The sequence below is a fragment of the Mobula hypostoma genome, chromosome 18 (assembly GCF_963921235.1).
Source record: "Mobula hypostoma chromosome 18, sMobHyp1.1, whole genome shotgun sequence".
Classification (NCBI taxonomy): domain Eukaryota; kingdom Metazoa; phylum Chordata; class Chondrichthyes; order Myliobatiformes; family Myliobatidae; genus Mobula; species Mobula hypostoma.
In genome coordinates this window covers 1559082-1575013 of record NC_086114.1, presented here as the reverse complement: position 1 = coordinate 1575013, position 15932 = coordinate 1559082, and the positions used below count along the sequence as shown (strand labels likewise).

The window sequence follows — 15932 nt, the reverse complement described above, 5'->3', positions numbered from 1 at the left end:
GGAATGTCTTTCTCCTGTTGTGTTTGCTTTCCTACATTGTGTGTCTGGCCTGAAGAGGGTGTGCATCTGGTACCACTAAGGGATGGAAAAGTAGTGGGGTGATAACTGTATGATGCTTAAAGAGTATAAAAAGGGCACTTTCTTGGTGAAGCTGTTTTAGGCTAGATCATAACTTTGGTTGGTGCTAAGATCTGGAGAAGACGGGACAAGTACGTATAGAGATTGTGGGGGTGGGCGGTGGGAAGGCTGCATAAAGTTTGTCAACATTCTGCAAGTTAGCTTGTTTAGTGAACGATAAGTATTTTGATTACTGTAGACATTTATCTTTCTTTGTATTGCAGTTCTAATAAAGTGTTTTCTTGTATTTAGAACGTGTGCGGTGCCTCCCTTTGTTTGTAAATGCCCTGAGATGAATCAGGAAAGAACACCAAACAAATTTTAAAATAATTAACCCCTCTCACTCAGCATCTTCTGCAATTCTTCTCCAGCGGACTCTAGAGGATCAGAATTATTTAATGATGGTGGCGTGTGAGGAAGCTCAGCTCCTGGCAAACCTGGCCACTCTCATCAAGGCCAAGAAGGTTATTGAAATAGGTGAGTCCCACCTGAGAAGCCTGCCACAGGAACTGCCTGTTGCCCGTCACTGTGGGTCACCAGACATGAGACAAGATCCAGTTGAATTAAAGCAATATGAGCAGAGATTCTTCAAGGGATTGTCTCCTCAGCTGTCACTGTTGCTATTTCTGCTCCCATTCCCCATCACCTGCCAGCTCTTGCTCCAGCTCCTCATACCAGATATCTCTCCTCTGCACTTCCAGTCCGGATGAAGGGTCTCAGTTGAAATGTTGACTCTCCATGGAGGCTGCCTGACCCTCTGATCCCACCAGCAAGTATTTAAGGTTGTTGTCACAGATTGTGGGCTCCCCTCCTTTGCACCTATCATCCCACCCATGCTGCTCGTGGACTGCGTACTCCACTCCCAACGGGTAAGAGGCCACGTAGCATCCACACCAAGACAGGCACTTTCCCCGAGCAGTAAGGCTGATCAATATTTACATTTTTTTTCTTTATTATTGTGTTCTTTATCTTTGTTTTTTTTTGTGCTGCATCAGATTTGGAGTAACAGATGCTTCGTTCTCCTTTACACTTGTGTACAGGAGCTGACATCAAAGAAACTTGAATCTTGTTGAAAAGTAGCCATTGCAAGTGTGAATAAAAGGTCCTCGTAATCCTCCTGAGGAAAGGAGGTTACCTCCTCGTGAAGCAGTTGCAGAGAGTGAGGGACTCCATTGTCATGCCGGGAGGGGCCACTGTGGACAGTCAATGAGTAGGACGGGCTCAGCTGCAAAGGGAGAGGATAGGGGCAAGATTACCCGAGTGGAGGTGAGTGGAGTTTTCTTGGGCTGTCTCAGCTGAGGGGGAGAGCTGAGCTGGTTAGGTGGCGGACAGTATTGTCATAGGAATGAGGGTGTTGAGTTTCGACAGTGGCTTTGGAATATACTTAAATGGAAGACAATCTCGGAGACTGCCAACTACTTTCTGTAGGTTGTACAGAGCAGTGTCCCCACAGCTGTGGGTCACAGGTAAGGAACTGATGGAAAATAATTGTAAAAATAAATCATTAAGTCCCTTCATAAGCCAGGACAGCAGACTTTGAGGTCTATGGCTTTGACAGTCTGAAGCTGATGAGGCAACGGTCAATCTGAAGCTGGGACTGATGGGACAGTGAACTCGGAGGGCTGGCACACTGATGGTCTGAAGCTGGAATGGAGAGGGCAGTGGGCACTAAGGTCCAGCAGCCTGGCGGTCTGAAGCTTTGGACTAACGGAGCAGTGGACTCTGAGGTTGATCACACTGGCAGTGTAGAGAGCACTCTGTAATGCACTGACCCCAATCCTACAGAACAGGGGAGTAGCTTTCCTTTGTCTTGCCTTGGCCAGTTTGGTGGCGATGGTCTTGAGTTTGTGCTGTTTCCTCAGGAGTCTACACCGGATACAACACGCTGAACATGGCCCTGACACTGCCAGCTGATGGCGTGGTCGTTGCCTGCGACATCAATATGGACTTTGCCAACATTGGGAAACCATTTTGGAGCGAGGTGAGAAGAGATTTCAATTAAAACGAGGTTACCTTCAAAGAGTAAACATTTTTGTGTAACTGGTTTTCAAACTAATTGTCCCTTCAGAGAGTGTGTATGTTTGTAGAGAAGGGGGTTGCACAACTCCCCGCTCCCTGCTCCATTCCCCCCATTCCCCATCCTTGATCTCCCACCACTTCTCTCTGTGGTCTTGTCCCCCCACTCCCCATTCCTGATGACCCCCCCCCCCCGGGTCCCAGTCTCTCCCTTCCCGATCTCTCCATTCCTGACCACCTGTTCCTGATCTCCCCTGTTGGTTTTATTTGTAAGGTGTCTCTGTACGTCCTTCCCAGGGAATGCGTGTGTTTTCTCCGGCTCTGTTTTCCTCCCACACTCCAAAGACATACCGAATAGGCTAGTTGGTCTTTGTTTCTTGTCTGGTGATTAGGTTCACGTTAAATCGGGGCTCTTGGGGGCTGCTGGTGTGATGAGACTCTAACTAGAGGGAATGTTCTGCACTATTTCTAAATAAAGAAATAAGCCAAGGATGAATTGTATTTAACCCTTTCCTTACAGTGGATGAGAAGGTGAGTCGTGTGGGTGGTCGGGGGAGTAGGGAATGGGGCAGTTTAAGATGGGAAGGGAGTGTGGGATGACCGTGGTAACCAGAAGGCCTGGCCCAGTGAGTGGGTTATCTGCCTCTGCCTCACCCCGAACACCACCACAACCCTATCTCCAGCATTCTGTGCAGCCCTGAGCCTCATTCAGGCCCTGATACTGTTCACATGTCAAGCTCCCAACTTACTGATGTCCACCATAATGAATTCCCTGTGAATTGGGGGGAATGGAAGTGTGGGAATCAGGGTCAGTGGATCTGGTAAATCTCTGGTATTGATGGCTGCGGACCTCAGCACCCCTGCCTTGCTGTGGGAGGGTGACCAGTGATCCCAGCCACTAAGGCAAGGCATGGAATTCTACCATTAACCAAGCGGTCTGTGGCCCGCAGTTTGGGCAGCTGACAGAATGAGGCTGTGGTCCCAGCACAGAACCCCTGTGTCCTCAGTGTCTCAGGCAGGGCTGCACCTCACCCGTGGTATTGTTCACTTATCGTGTGATGTGTCGATTGCAGGCTGGAGTGGAACATAAAATTGACCTTCGCATTAAACCAGCTTCAGAGACACTTGGTGAGTAAGTCCCACACCAGAGAAGGAGTAACAGTGAATGTACTAAAATCCTGCAAACGTCTGGTTGTTTTTGGACCAGAATTCTCTCCCAGAGGCAAGGTGAGTGGGTGATCAGGTCAGGGAGCCACTTTCCCACAGGGCGGTCCCTTCAGAAGCTCAGGTCACTCTGTGGACCTCATTGCTGTTGATCCAAAACCCAACCGTGTCAGTGTGGATGGGTGGGCTTCACATTTACCACTGGGCCTGGAGATGTTGAACCCAAATTGCAAGACAGCCTCCAGTCTAACTGCCCGTGCATTCGACCCCCGCCATGGCACCATCCTGTCCAGCTGTGCTCCCAGTGAGTATCAGGAACGTGTGTCGTGCGCTTGTAGGGCTCTTGTATACAGGAGGAAGGATATCTCCTATGATTATACAAGACCTTGTTTGAAAATGCTTTTGGAATAGCATCTGCAATTTTGGTCATATTACCCGAAAATAATTTACTTGCCATGGGAATGCAGAGAAAGTTTCCGGACCAGCTGCAGGTCCCGGAGGGAAGGTTGAGGAGATGATCCATTTATTCTCTGGAGTGTGGAAAAGTGAAATGTACAGAACTGTTGAGCAGATTCAGAGTGAATAGCTTCTCCTATCCCAGGAGTTCACAGACTTGAGAGAGAGACAAGGAAAAATCTGTTGGGCGGTGGGTGGGTGTGAATCTGTGAAAATCTGGACCTTGGAGTGCTGGGAAAACTCAGTCATTGATACTGTTTCAAATGGAGACAGAGGGACTCTGGAATAGAGAGAGAAGGCAGGAAAAGGTGTTTTGAGATGGAAGGTATTGAGTGAGGGATCAGGCTCAAGGGGCTGAATAGACTTCTGCTCTGATTCTGTGTTGTGTGTACAGAGTACCTGCCTTCTGTAAGTGACCAGGCCCAGGCCCCTGTCCAGCCCAAACTGCACTGATCTGAGTGGTCTTCCAGGACCTAACAAAACCAAGAGTGAACACACAATCTAGAGAGTACTGCAAGACCCTGGAGAGTATTCAAGAACCAGATGGGATTCTATTGCAATCTAGAAGTTTCATGGTTAACATATCGACTGGTTACTGCATAGCAGAGGCTGACTGAGCCTGAGCAGCAGGAAGTCAGCTCCATACACAGAGGATCTCAGCTTCTGATGGAGGGAGAAGGGGATGGATTGAGTTAAGACTGAGGATCCCAGGAAAGTATTCATGAACCAGGCACGATTCTATAGTATCTAAACACAAAATACTCTGCAGATGCTGGGGTCAAAGCAACACTCACAACACGCTGGAGGAACTCAGCAGGTCGGGCAGCATCCGTGGAAACGATCAGTCAACGTTTCGGGCCAGAACCCTTCGTCAGGACTGTAGGGGAAAGGGGCAGAGGCCCTATAAAGAAGGTGGGGGGAGGGTGGGAAGGAGAAGGCTGGTAGGTTCCAGGTGAAAAACCAGTAAGGGGAAAGATAAAGGGGTGGGGGAGGGGAGGCAGGGAGGTGACAGGCAGGAAAGGTGAAGAAAGAATAGGGGAAAACACAATGGGTAGTAGAAGGAGGCGGGACCATGAGGGAGGTGATAGGCAGCTGGGAGAGGGGGCAGAGTGAAACTGGGATAGGGGAAGGGAGGGGGAGGGAATTACTGGAAGTTGGAGAATTCTATGTTCATACCAAGGGGCTGGAGACTACCTAGACGGTATATGAGGTGTTGCTCCTCCAACCTGACTTTAGCCTCATCATGGCAGTAGAGGAGGCCATGTATGGACATATCGCAGATTGGGGGACCGCTTCGTCGAGCACCTCCGCTCCGTCTGCCACAACAGACAGGATCTCCCGGTAACCACCCACTGCCACTCTGCTTCCCATTCCCATTCAGCTATGTCCATACATGGCCTCCTCTACTGCCATGATGAGGCTAAACTCAGGTTGGAGGAGCCACACCTCATATACCGTCTAGGTAGTCTCCAGCCCCTTAGTATGAACATAGAATTCTCCAACTTCCAGTAATTCCCTCCCCCTCCCTTCCCCTATCCCAGTTTCACTCTGCCCCAGCTGCTCCCTCTTGGTTCCGCCTCCTTCTACTACCCATTGTGTTTTCCCCTATTCTTCCTTCATCTTTCCTGCCTCTCCCCTCCCTGCCTCCATTCCCCCACCCCTTTATCTTTCCCCTTACTGGTTTTTCACCTGGAACCTACCAGCCTTCTCCTTCCCACACTCCCCCCACCTTCTTTATAGGGCCTCTGCCTCTTCCCCCTACAGTCCTGACGAAGGGTTCCGGCCTGAAACGTCGACCGATCTTTTCCACAGATGCTGCCCGACCTGCTAAGTTCCTCCAGCGTGTTGTGACTGTTTCTATAGTATCTAGAAGTTTCAAGTTGACAATGTTTTGTTAAATTCCAGGTATACCTCTGAATCAATTAACAATTGAAGTTTTCTGCTCCCTGGAACTGTATCAAGGTGTCCGGATCACAGATCTGATACGCTGCGCTGCAGGGCAGGGACTCCCAGCACATAGATGTAGTGAGTTGACACTGTGCCTTGAAGAATTTAGCCCCTTGTTTCCAACAAGGTGACACCGGGAATAGCGGTATGCTGACTGCAGGTGGAGCTCGTGTCATTCAGAGGCAGTTTGCACTGATTGGCTTGAGGCACCATTGATGTCATTTCCTGGTGGTCTGCTCCGCCTTCTGACACGCCCCTTTTGTATGAGTTAGTTGTCCTAAAATTTGTGGAATGAGCCGTAAGTCAGAAACTGTAGGACCGGCATGAATTCATAGTAAAAATCCCTCAGACTAATTACCTGAATACACAAGGCAAGGAGATTCCAGTCCTTTAAACTGTTAATTGTTTGGAATTAACCTGTGGTTGTTTTTGCTAATTAATCATAATTTGTTATTTTACAATTTCAAATTGAGTTGAAGATTAATTTTCAGCTTGTTAATTGAAACTACATCGGCCTCATTGTATGATCTTCCCCAAAATATGAAGCTATTGCCACGAAGCCCATTGCCATTAATCACTTTGAGAAGAAAAAGGATCTAGTGCTTTTCTGGCGTGTATGACGATTGCCCTGAAGCCCATCAGTTTGTAAATTGAACAGGTTCCACTCCCTGTAAGAATCCCAGCCCAGTCTAGGACTGACTGCGCGTGTTTGAGTGAGGCATGTGCCCACGCTGTGAATAGAATGTGATGCCACTCTTACCCTGGCTCAGTAGAAACACAGCCCCTGACGGACTGTAGGTGGGGGGAGGACACAGCAGTCTGTACTGATGTCCTTATCCTGGGGTCGCGCTGACAGCCCTGGACTGCCGGAAGGTCTGGTGTGGGGCAACACACAGACGGTGTGGTTGTATCTGCTGACTGTCCCACCACCAGTGTCGAATCCACTGCTTTAAGATGAAGGTTAGTTTTATTTGTCACATGAACATTGAAATATACAGTGAAATTCATTGTTCATGATAATGATCACAGTATGAAGGTGTGCTGGGACAGCCTGCAAGAGTCACCACGCTTCCAGCACCAACATAACATACCCGCAACCCGGATGTCTTTGGACTGTGAGGGGAAACTGGAGCAAACCCACACAATCACGGGGAGAACGTACAAACACTTGAGAGAAAGCAGTGTGATTGGACTTGAGGGCAGTTACTGCCTGAGCTTTCTCCCACCTCACCGGTCCGCCAGAGCCAGTGACTCAGATGGACATCAGCCTCAGGACAGCACTTACCAGGAGCATTTGAATTGAACCAGAGTCCGCCTCTCCCAGTGAGAGCCATTCCCTGCCCACTGTGCTCTCGGGAGTCATGACTCCTCCACCCTGGTGTCTCCGTGTCGTTGGCCCTGGCCCACTGAGCTCTCAGCAGACCTTAATGAGATCCACCGAGCAGGGAGATGCGATCCATTGATGGCCTTATGTGATTTTTTTTTTAAGATTTATTGGAAATTTAGAGCCACTGAAAAATGTGGATATAGCAGACAGGATCACTGATCTGAATAGTCATAAACGTAATCAGGATTTGTACTAGATATCTTTGATCTACCCGGTTAGAAAGTGGGGAAATTAATTTTCAGACAGGGCGGCTGAGTGTTTGCTCAGGGTGGTCTGCTCAGGGAAATAAAACAATATTAAAATAATAAAAATATTGAAAAAGAAGGAAACAGTCCATACCCTTATCCCTCCATCAGAAGCTCAGATCCTCTGCACAGGGAGCCAACTGCTTCAAACCCAGTCAGCCACCACAATGCAGAAATGAGTACATATTGTTAAAGGTGATAACCATGAAACTTTTAGATTACAATAGAATCCAGTCTGGTTCATAAATAGTCTTCAGGGAAGGAAGTCTTCCTGGGTCTAAGGGTACTCACCAGATCAAATGCTCACTCTTGGGTTTCTTCAGTGTTGGAACAACACTTGGATCAGGACAGCCTGGACGGGGCCGGGCTGCAGGGGTCTGACTCACAGCCTAGACGGGGCTGGGTGGCGTGGGGGTCGAGGTTACAGCCTGGACGGGGCCGGGCAGTAGGGGTCGAGGTTACAGTCTGGATGGGGTGGTAGGAGTTGGGGTTGTTCTGGTGACACACACACCTCATCAATAAATAACCTTTCAAACCTCAGCATTTTTCCCTCTTTTTGCACTACTTGTTTAATTTAGCCTCCATTGTAAATATATACTTGTTATGATTGATAGGCTATTAAGATTATGTATTGCAATATACTTCTGCCACAAGCCGACAAGTTCCAGGGCACGCTGCTTGATGGTGACATTCTGATAACTTGCCAGTGAGAACGTTGTCCAGATCTTTCTTTTACGTTCCTCACTCTGAGAGCAGCTGGGCAACATGTTATCCTTGGAAAAAGGTTGCCATAACTTCCATCAGGTCCCAAGGCTCTGTTCTGTGGGATCTCTGGCAACCAGCAAGGTACATCAGGTGATCAGTTCACCCAAAATGGAAACAAATTAGCTGTTTAAACATTTTACAGAATAATAAATAAAGATTGGGTTATGAAGTCACTCAGGTAGTATTGATAAGCTTTTATTTTGAATGTGTTTTGAAATCAGTTTTCATTCAAAATAATGGTGATATAATCCAGAAGCTTGAAATTACCGTTGTCGAGCAGCATGGTTTGATGAGCAGACCTCGTGGCTCAGCTTGGATTTCCAGCCTCTCTCGATTTTCTCTTCTTTGAGCGAGGTCTGTGAGTGCTTTAGGCAAACTTCAGGGCTTTAAATAGAACTTGTTTACCTTTGGGGTCATACAGTTTTTAAAGAGACACTAATTTGTGTATTTGAGGTGTACATCAATAATTCACTCGATTACTTTACCGCTCACAGTGGGAGAAGCTATGAGGATGTAAATACCAGTCCGTGCCCAGGCAGCTACTGCTTCCAATGTTCCGGAAATGACTGGACTCCTGTCCCCCTCCTTAAACTGAAGCAGGAGGATGAAGAGCATGAGATGGTTGTGGGCCAATACTCAGTGGAGTTCAGAATAAGTGGCGATCCCCTTGAAACCTATTAAATATTGGAAGTCCTGGACAGAGTGTGTGAGGAGAGGATGGCCCTGGATCTTCTGACTTTTACTTTTCAACCCGTCTTTCAGGTTGGAGACCATATTGAGCTCATTGCTCTGGCCAACAACAAGACCATAGCACACAGGAGCAGAATGAGGCCATTCAGCCCATCGAGTCTGCTCTGCCATTCCATCATGGCTGATTTATTATCCCTCTCAACCACATTCTCCTGCCTTCTCCCCACTATGGGACACCCAGGTGCCAGGGTCAGGGACATCGTCTACAGCATTTTAAAGAGGGAGTGGGAGCAGCCAGATGTCTTGGTTTACTGTATTTTGGTACCAATGACTTGGGAAGGAAAAGCAAAGAGGTCCTGAAGGGAGAATGTAGAGAGCTAGGCAGAAAACTGAGAAGTGGGACCTCCAGTGTAGTAATTTCTGGATTGCTGTCTGTGTCATATGTTAGTGAGGGTAGAAACAGGATGAGTTGGCAGATAAATGTGTGGCTGAGAAGCTGGTGCAGGGGGCAGGGCTTCAGGTTCCTGGATCATTGGGATCTCTTCTGGGGGAGGTATGACCTGTACAAAAGTGACGGTTGCACCTGAACCCGAGGGGGACCAATATTCTCACTGGCAGGTTTGTTAGAACTGTTGGGGTGAGTTTAAACTAATTTGGCAAGGGCTGTGGGAACTGGAATGGAGGGGCTCAGAATAGGACAGATGGCAAAAAAGCAAAGATAGCATGCAGTCAGACTGTCAGGAAGGGCAGGCAGATGATAGGATAAAATTGCAGCCAGCAGGGTGAGTATCAGTGCACTAGAGATGCAAAATCAGAAAGGATAGCAAATATAGCACTCAAAATGTTACATCTCAATGCATGGAATATAAGAAATAAGGTGGATGATATTGTTGCACTATGACAGATTCAGGTATGATGTTGTGGCCATCACTCAATCATGGCTGAAGGATAGTTGTAGTTGGGAACTGAATGTCCAAGGTTACACGTTATATTGGAGGGATAGGAAGGTAGGCAGAGGGGGTGGCATGGCTCTGCTGGTAAAGAATAGCATCAAATCCGTAGAAAGATGTGACATAGGATTGGAAGATATTGAACCCGTGTCGGTTAAGTTAAGAAACTGCAAGGGTAAAAGGACCCTGATGGCAGTTATTTACAAGCCTCCCAACAATGGCTGGGATGTGGACCACAGATTACAGCAGGAAATAGAAAAGGCGAGTCAAAAGAGCAATGTTATGATAGTCATGGGAGAGTTTAACATGCAGGTCGATTGGGAAAATCAGGTAGGTAATGGATCTCAAGGGAGTGAATTTGTTGAATGCCTACGAGATGGCTCTTTAGGGCAGTTTGTTGTTGAGTCTACTAGGGGATCAGCTATACTGGATTGGGTGTTATGTAATGAATTGGAGGTGATTAGGAAGCTTAAGGTAAAAGAACCCTTAGGAGCCAGTGATCACAATATGATTGAGTTCAACTTGAAATTTGATAGGAAGAAAGTTGGAATTTGTTGAGGAGATGACAAGTAGGATAGATAAAGGGGATGCAGTGAACATTGTGTATTTGGACTTTCAGAAGGCCTTTGACAAGGTGCCACACATGAGGATGCTTACCAAGTTAAGAGCCCATGGTATTACAGGAAAGTTACTAACATGGTTAGAGCATTGGCTGATTGTAGGAAACAGTGAGTGGGAATTAAAGGATAATGTTTGGTTGATCACCAGTGACTAGTGATGTTCTGCAGGAGTTGGTGCTGGGACCGCTTCATTTTATGCTGTATATAAATGGTTTCGATGGATTAGATGGCTTTGTTGCCAAGTTTGCAGATGATACAAAGTTTGGTGGAGGGCAGGTAGCATTGAGGAAACTGGTAGGACTTAATTAGGAGAAATGGCAAAGAGAGTGGCAAATGAAATACAATGCTGGAAAATGCATGGTCATGCACTTTAGTAGTAGAAATGTGCAGACTATTTTCTAAACATGGAGAAAATCCAAAAATCTGAGATGCAAGGGAACTTGGGAGTCCTTGTGAAAAATACCTTTAAGGTTAACTTGCAGATTGAGTCGGTGGTGAGGAAGGCAAATGCAATATTAGCATTGATTTCAAGAGGTCTAGAATACAAGAGAAAGCATGTGATGCTGAGGCTTTATAAGGCACTGGTGAGACCTCACCTTGAGTATTGTGAACAGTTTTGGGCCCCTCATCTAAGAAAAGGTGTGCTGGCATTGGAGAGGGTTCAGAGGAGGTTCACAAGGATGATATTGGGAATGAAAGGGTTATCATATGAGGAAAGTTTGATGGCTCTGGGTCTGTACTCACTGAAATTTTGAGGAAGGTGGGGGGGATCTCAGTGAAACCCTTCGAATGTTGAAAAGCCTAGACAGAGTAGTTGTGGAAAGGATGTTTCCCATGCTGGGAGAGTCTAGGACAAGAGGGCACAGCCTCAGGATAGAGGGATGTTCATTTAAAACAGATGCAGAGAAATATATTTAGCCAGAGGTGGTGAATTTGCAGAATTTGTTACCACAAGCAGCTGTGGAGGCCAGGTCGTTGGGTGTATTTAAGGCAGAGATTGATAGGTTCTTGATTGGACACGGCATCAAAGGTTACAGGGAGAAGGCCAGGGAATGGGGTTGAGGTAGGGAAAAAAATAAGGATCAGCCCATGATTGAACGGCAGAGCAGAGTCGATGGGCCAAACGGCCTAATTCTGCTCCTATGTCTTATGGTCTTATAACCTCCAACACCTTGACTAACAAAGAACCTATCAATTTCTGCTTTAAATGTACTTGACCTCCGCAACCAAATATATAGGCATCTATTAGTCTCATGAGACCATGGATTTGCGCCTTGGAAGGTTTCCAGGGCGCAGGCCTGGGCAAGGTTGTATGGAAGATGAGCAGTTGCCCATGCTGCAAGTCTCCCCTCTCCACACCACCGATGTTGTCCAAGGGAAGGGCATTAGGACCCATACAGCTTGGCACCAGTGTTGTCGTAGAGCAATGTGTGGTTAAGTGCCTTGCTCAAGGACACACACACTGCCTCAGCCAAGGCTTGAACTAGCAACCTTCAAATCACTAGACGAATGCCTTAACCACTTGGCCACACGCCAACACCCACGTGCACATGCACAGATGCATGTGCATACACATGTGCAATCAAATGTAATGAATTCCACAGATTCACCACCCTCTGACTAAAGAGATTCCTCCTCATCTGTTCTAAAGTTCTTGTTTTCTAAGGGTGTGCCCTCACATCCTAGAATCATCCACTATAGGAAAAATCCTCTCCATTTACAGCCTTGGTGTGTAACTCCAATAACTTTGGCAAAGTTCCTCTTAAACCCCTGATCTTTACCAGCTTAGCCAAAAGCAGCAGGCACATGGGAACGCTACCACCTCCAAGTTCTCCTCTGCCCTCTCTCTCTGGAGATGTACCAGCTCCCTCATTGTCGATGGGCCCAGAACCAGGGGTCCCTCACCAGAACCTTCAGCAGAAGCTCTGTGGTTTCGGATGATGGTTCACCCACACCTTCACAAGGGCAATGTTGGCCTTGTCTGTGTCTTGGAGAGGTGGGTGGAATGTGTCACTGACTGGGCTGTGACCATAGCTCGGTAAACCCATCAGGTAACACGCAGGCTGAGCTCCTCAGTGTCGGTGACCACTCTGCCACATTGGTTAATGTCACTCACCTCCTGATAAACCCTCCGGTTCCTCAACAGATGAGCTCCTCCAGGCTGGTGAGGCTGAGACCTACGACTTTGCCTTCATAGACGCCGACAAGGTGAATTATTGCTTATATTATGAGAAATGCCTACAACTTATACGCAAAGGAGGAATAATCGCAATTGACAATGTAAGTACACAGTGTCCATAAACACTGGCCAGTAAAGGGGGCTGTGGGGTTGATGAGAGGGGGCAGGGGGCAGACAGCACCCGAGGTTTTGAATTGAACTTGGGTCTCTGGGGTTCTAAGGTAACACTGAAATCAGTTGTATTATTGCAGCACATTATCCGAAAGCAGAAACAAGAGAGCTTTACCCTCGGGTGGGACCGAGGGAGCGTGTGTGTCTGCATTTAAGTGTATGCACATGCATATGTAGGTATGCATGTGTGCGCCTGCACCTCTGTGCGTGTGTGCATATTTTTGTCTGAATTTGTGTGTGTGTGTGTGTGTGTGTGTGTGTGTGTGCACCCTCCAGAGCATGCACTGATTTGAATTCTCTGGTGCTGATAGATTCTGTGCATTTCCCCGAGGAATGGCTCACTGTGCTTCACTTGGAATATTTCAGACTCCAAGAGGAACAGTGGCTACAGTGACCAGTACAGTCTGTGTTAGCAGAGTTCCTGTGGAGTGACTCACCTGTGCTTTCACTACAGGTTCTGTGGGGGGGCCGTGTACTGAGCCCAGGAAATGATGCTGAGACACTCAGCATTGACGAACTGAACAAGAAGATCGCCAGGGACAGTCGGGTGAACGTCAGCATGCTTGCCATTGGTGATGGGGTCACCCTAGCCTTCAAGCTGTAGTGGTTGCACCTTCCACGGGCTGAGACAGTTGAAACGCTGCAGAGTCGCAGCAACAGGCCATTTGGCCCATTACCTGAAACCTTTCTGCACTTTTGATTTTGATGCTCCCCTGTAACCTGCCTGACTCAGTATTCACCCGTTTTCCCGCCCACTCACAGTGACAAACCATCTCCTTCACAGAAGTGTTCGCTAGAACCAATCAAGCAAAGACTGAAAAATGGAGCAAATTCTTCAAATTACAAACACAGGAGGCGGGAGATACTGACATTGAAAACACTTACACAGTCTGCTGGAGGAACTCTGTAGGCCCAGCGGCGTCTATGGAGAGAGAATGTTTGTTACTCCATATTCCAGCATCTGCAGCCTCCTCTGTCGTCTTTCATTGGTCAGTCGGTACTATGTCCATACCCAGAAGGAAACCAACATGGAGGAGAGTAAGAGGCTCACTGGGGTTCAGGAACATGTGATTTCAGCACATTTGCCAAAGTCCCAGTGTATGGCACATGCCTGTGGCACACGGTGCAGTGTGTAGCCTCGCTTGAACAACGGCCACGCGACCCATGTCCAGGCCCTGCACTGGAGGATGTGCCCTGGCACAATATCCGTCTGGGTTACTCCACGGGCTCCACGTGGGTCCTACTCCCCCTCCAGGGTCTCTCCGGGCCCCCTCCACCCCCCCGTGGGCCTCTCCGGGCCCCCTCCGGCACCCCCCCCCCACTCCAGGGCCTCTCTGGGACCCCTCCGGCCCCAGCCCCAGCCCCCTCCAGGGTCTCTCCGGGCCCCCTCCACCCCCCCGTGGGCCTCTCCGGGCCCCCTCCGGCACCCCCCCCCCCAACTCCAGGGCCTCTCTGGGACCCCTCCGGCCCCAGCCCCAGCCCCCTCCAGGGTCTCTCTGGCTACCTCCAGCCTCAATACAACCTGCCCCAAGCCTCCCCCGCCATCCACTATCACTGGATAAACATTGTAGATAACTGACATCTGCACAAAGACATCCTTGCCTTAAATGACGTCAAAAGATGGTGGGAGGATTGGGGGCTTCTTGGGAGCAAGTAACTGGGGGCAAATGCCTGCCTGGCAGCCCCCGTGAAGCATAACTGCAGCAAATTTTTTTTCACCAAATGTAGCTTTTAGATTGAATTCTTTGAGTTTTGGATTAAAGCTTTACCAGGTTTTGCAGAGAGTTACATGGGGTAATGCTAGCAATCAGTACTGCTGCTCTATCATAAATCACTAAATCTCTGTCACATTGAAGTTAATTTTATTTGCAAATGAAATGACAAATCAAATCAAGAAAGCTTTTGAAGATATTAAATGAAGCCATAAAAAGTGTTTATTACCAAAGTGACCCGTTTCATTGTTTATTCTGCTGAAGTGAGATATTGTTGAGTGCAGAGCTTCAGTTAAACAATTTCTGTAAATGTTTTCTGTATCACTAATAAACAATATTAAATTTCCCTGCGGGGGAAGATTAATAATCTCATGGAGAGACAGGCACTGATTAGAGGTGGTGTGGCCTTCTCAGAACCAGATTCTGTCTGGAGTGAATTCTGTGAAGTAGTAACATGGGTAACGAGGGTTGGGAATAGATGTGTTTACAAGGACTTTGCGAAGTCTTTGTAAGACCCATTTTCTTCGGCAGTTGAACGGGACACAACTGCGCAAGAGCGTGTAAGTCAGACCGCGAGGCAGTGGGAGTGTTTAAAAGAGCAGATTAACGGAGCAGGTGATGGAGTAGAGGGAGACAGACTAGGAAGGCTTTGGCGAGCAGAGGCTGAGGAAGAGCTTCACTCCAAGTGAGGTAAGGCCGGGTAAGTTCCTTTAATAAATCGAATTACCTTAAGAGTAGGTAATGGAGGCAGCAGTTAGGGCAGTCGAGTGCTCCGTTTGCAGTATGTGGGAAGTCAGGGCGAGCACAATCGTCCCTGATGACTACACCTGCTAAAGGTGCGTCCACCTGCAGCTCCTGACAAACCGAGTTAGGGAACTGGAGCTGGATGAACTTCCGATCAATTGGGAGGCAGAGGCAGAAATAAACAGGAGTTACAGAGAGATAGTCACCCCTAAGAGTCAGGAGGCAGGTAGCTGGGTGACTGTCAGGAGAGGGAAGGGGAATAGACAGAATGAGCAGAGCACCCCGTGGCTGTTCCCATCAATAATAAGTACATCGTTTTGGATACTGTTGTTGGGGATGACCTACCAGGGACAAGTTGCAGTCATTGCGTCTCTGGCACCGAGATGGGACCCTCAACTCAGAAGGGAAGGAGGGAAAAGAGGAGAGCAGTAATGATGGGGGATTCGATAGTTTGGGGGACAGATAAGAGGTTCTGTGGAAGAGATCAAGAATTCCAGATGGTCTGTTGCCTCCCTGGTGCCAAGGTCCACGATACCTTGGATCGAATTCTCAGTATTCTCAAGAGGGAGGGTGAGCAGCTGGATGTCGTGGTCCATGTAGGGACCAATGCCATGGGCAGGAAGAGTGAGGAGGTCCTGAAAGGTGAGTTTAGGGAGTTAGGCACCAAGTTAAAGGACAGGACCTCCAGAATAGCAATCTCAGGATTGTTACCAGTGCCACGTGCAGGAGGGTTTAGAAATAGCAAGATAGCACAGATCAACACGTGGCT

General features: G+C 48.0%; 1 protein-coding gene across 1 annotated transcript in view; it reads left to right on the top strand.

Annotated features, from left to right (window-relative positions):
* The window catches only part of comtd1 (catechol-O-methyltransferase domain containing 1), a 28912-nt gene extending 14124 nt beyond the window's left edge, over positions 1–14788 (top strand). Inside the window, exons 3-7 of the mRNA XM_063070301.1 lie at positions 489–594; positions 1980–2098; positions 3207–3261; positions 12504–12637; positions 13162–14788. Coding sequence (XP_062926371.1) covers positions 489–594; positions 1980–2098; positions 3207–3261; positions 12504–12637; positions 13162–13311 — 564 coding nt within the window. The 3' untranslated portion in view covers positions 13312–14788. The remainder of the gene's footprint in view (positions 1–488; positions 595–1979; positions 2099–3206; positions 3262–12503; positions 12638–13161) is intronic.
* The last annotated feature ends 1144 nt before the right edge of the window (positions 14789–15932 follow it).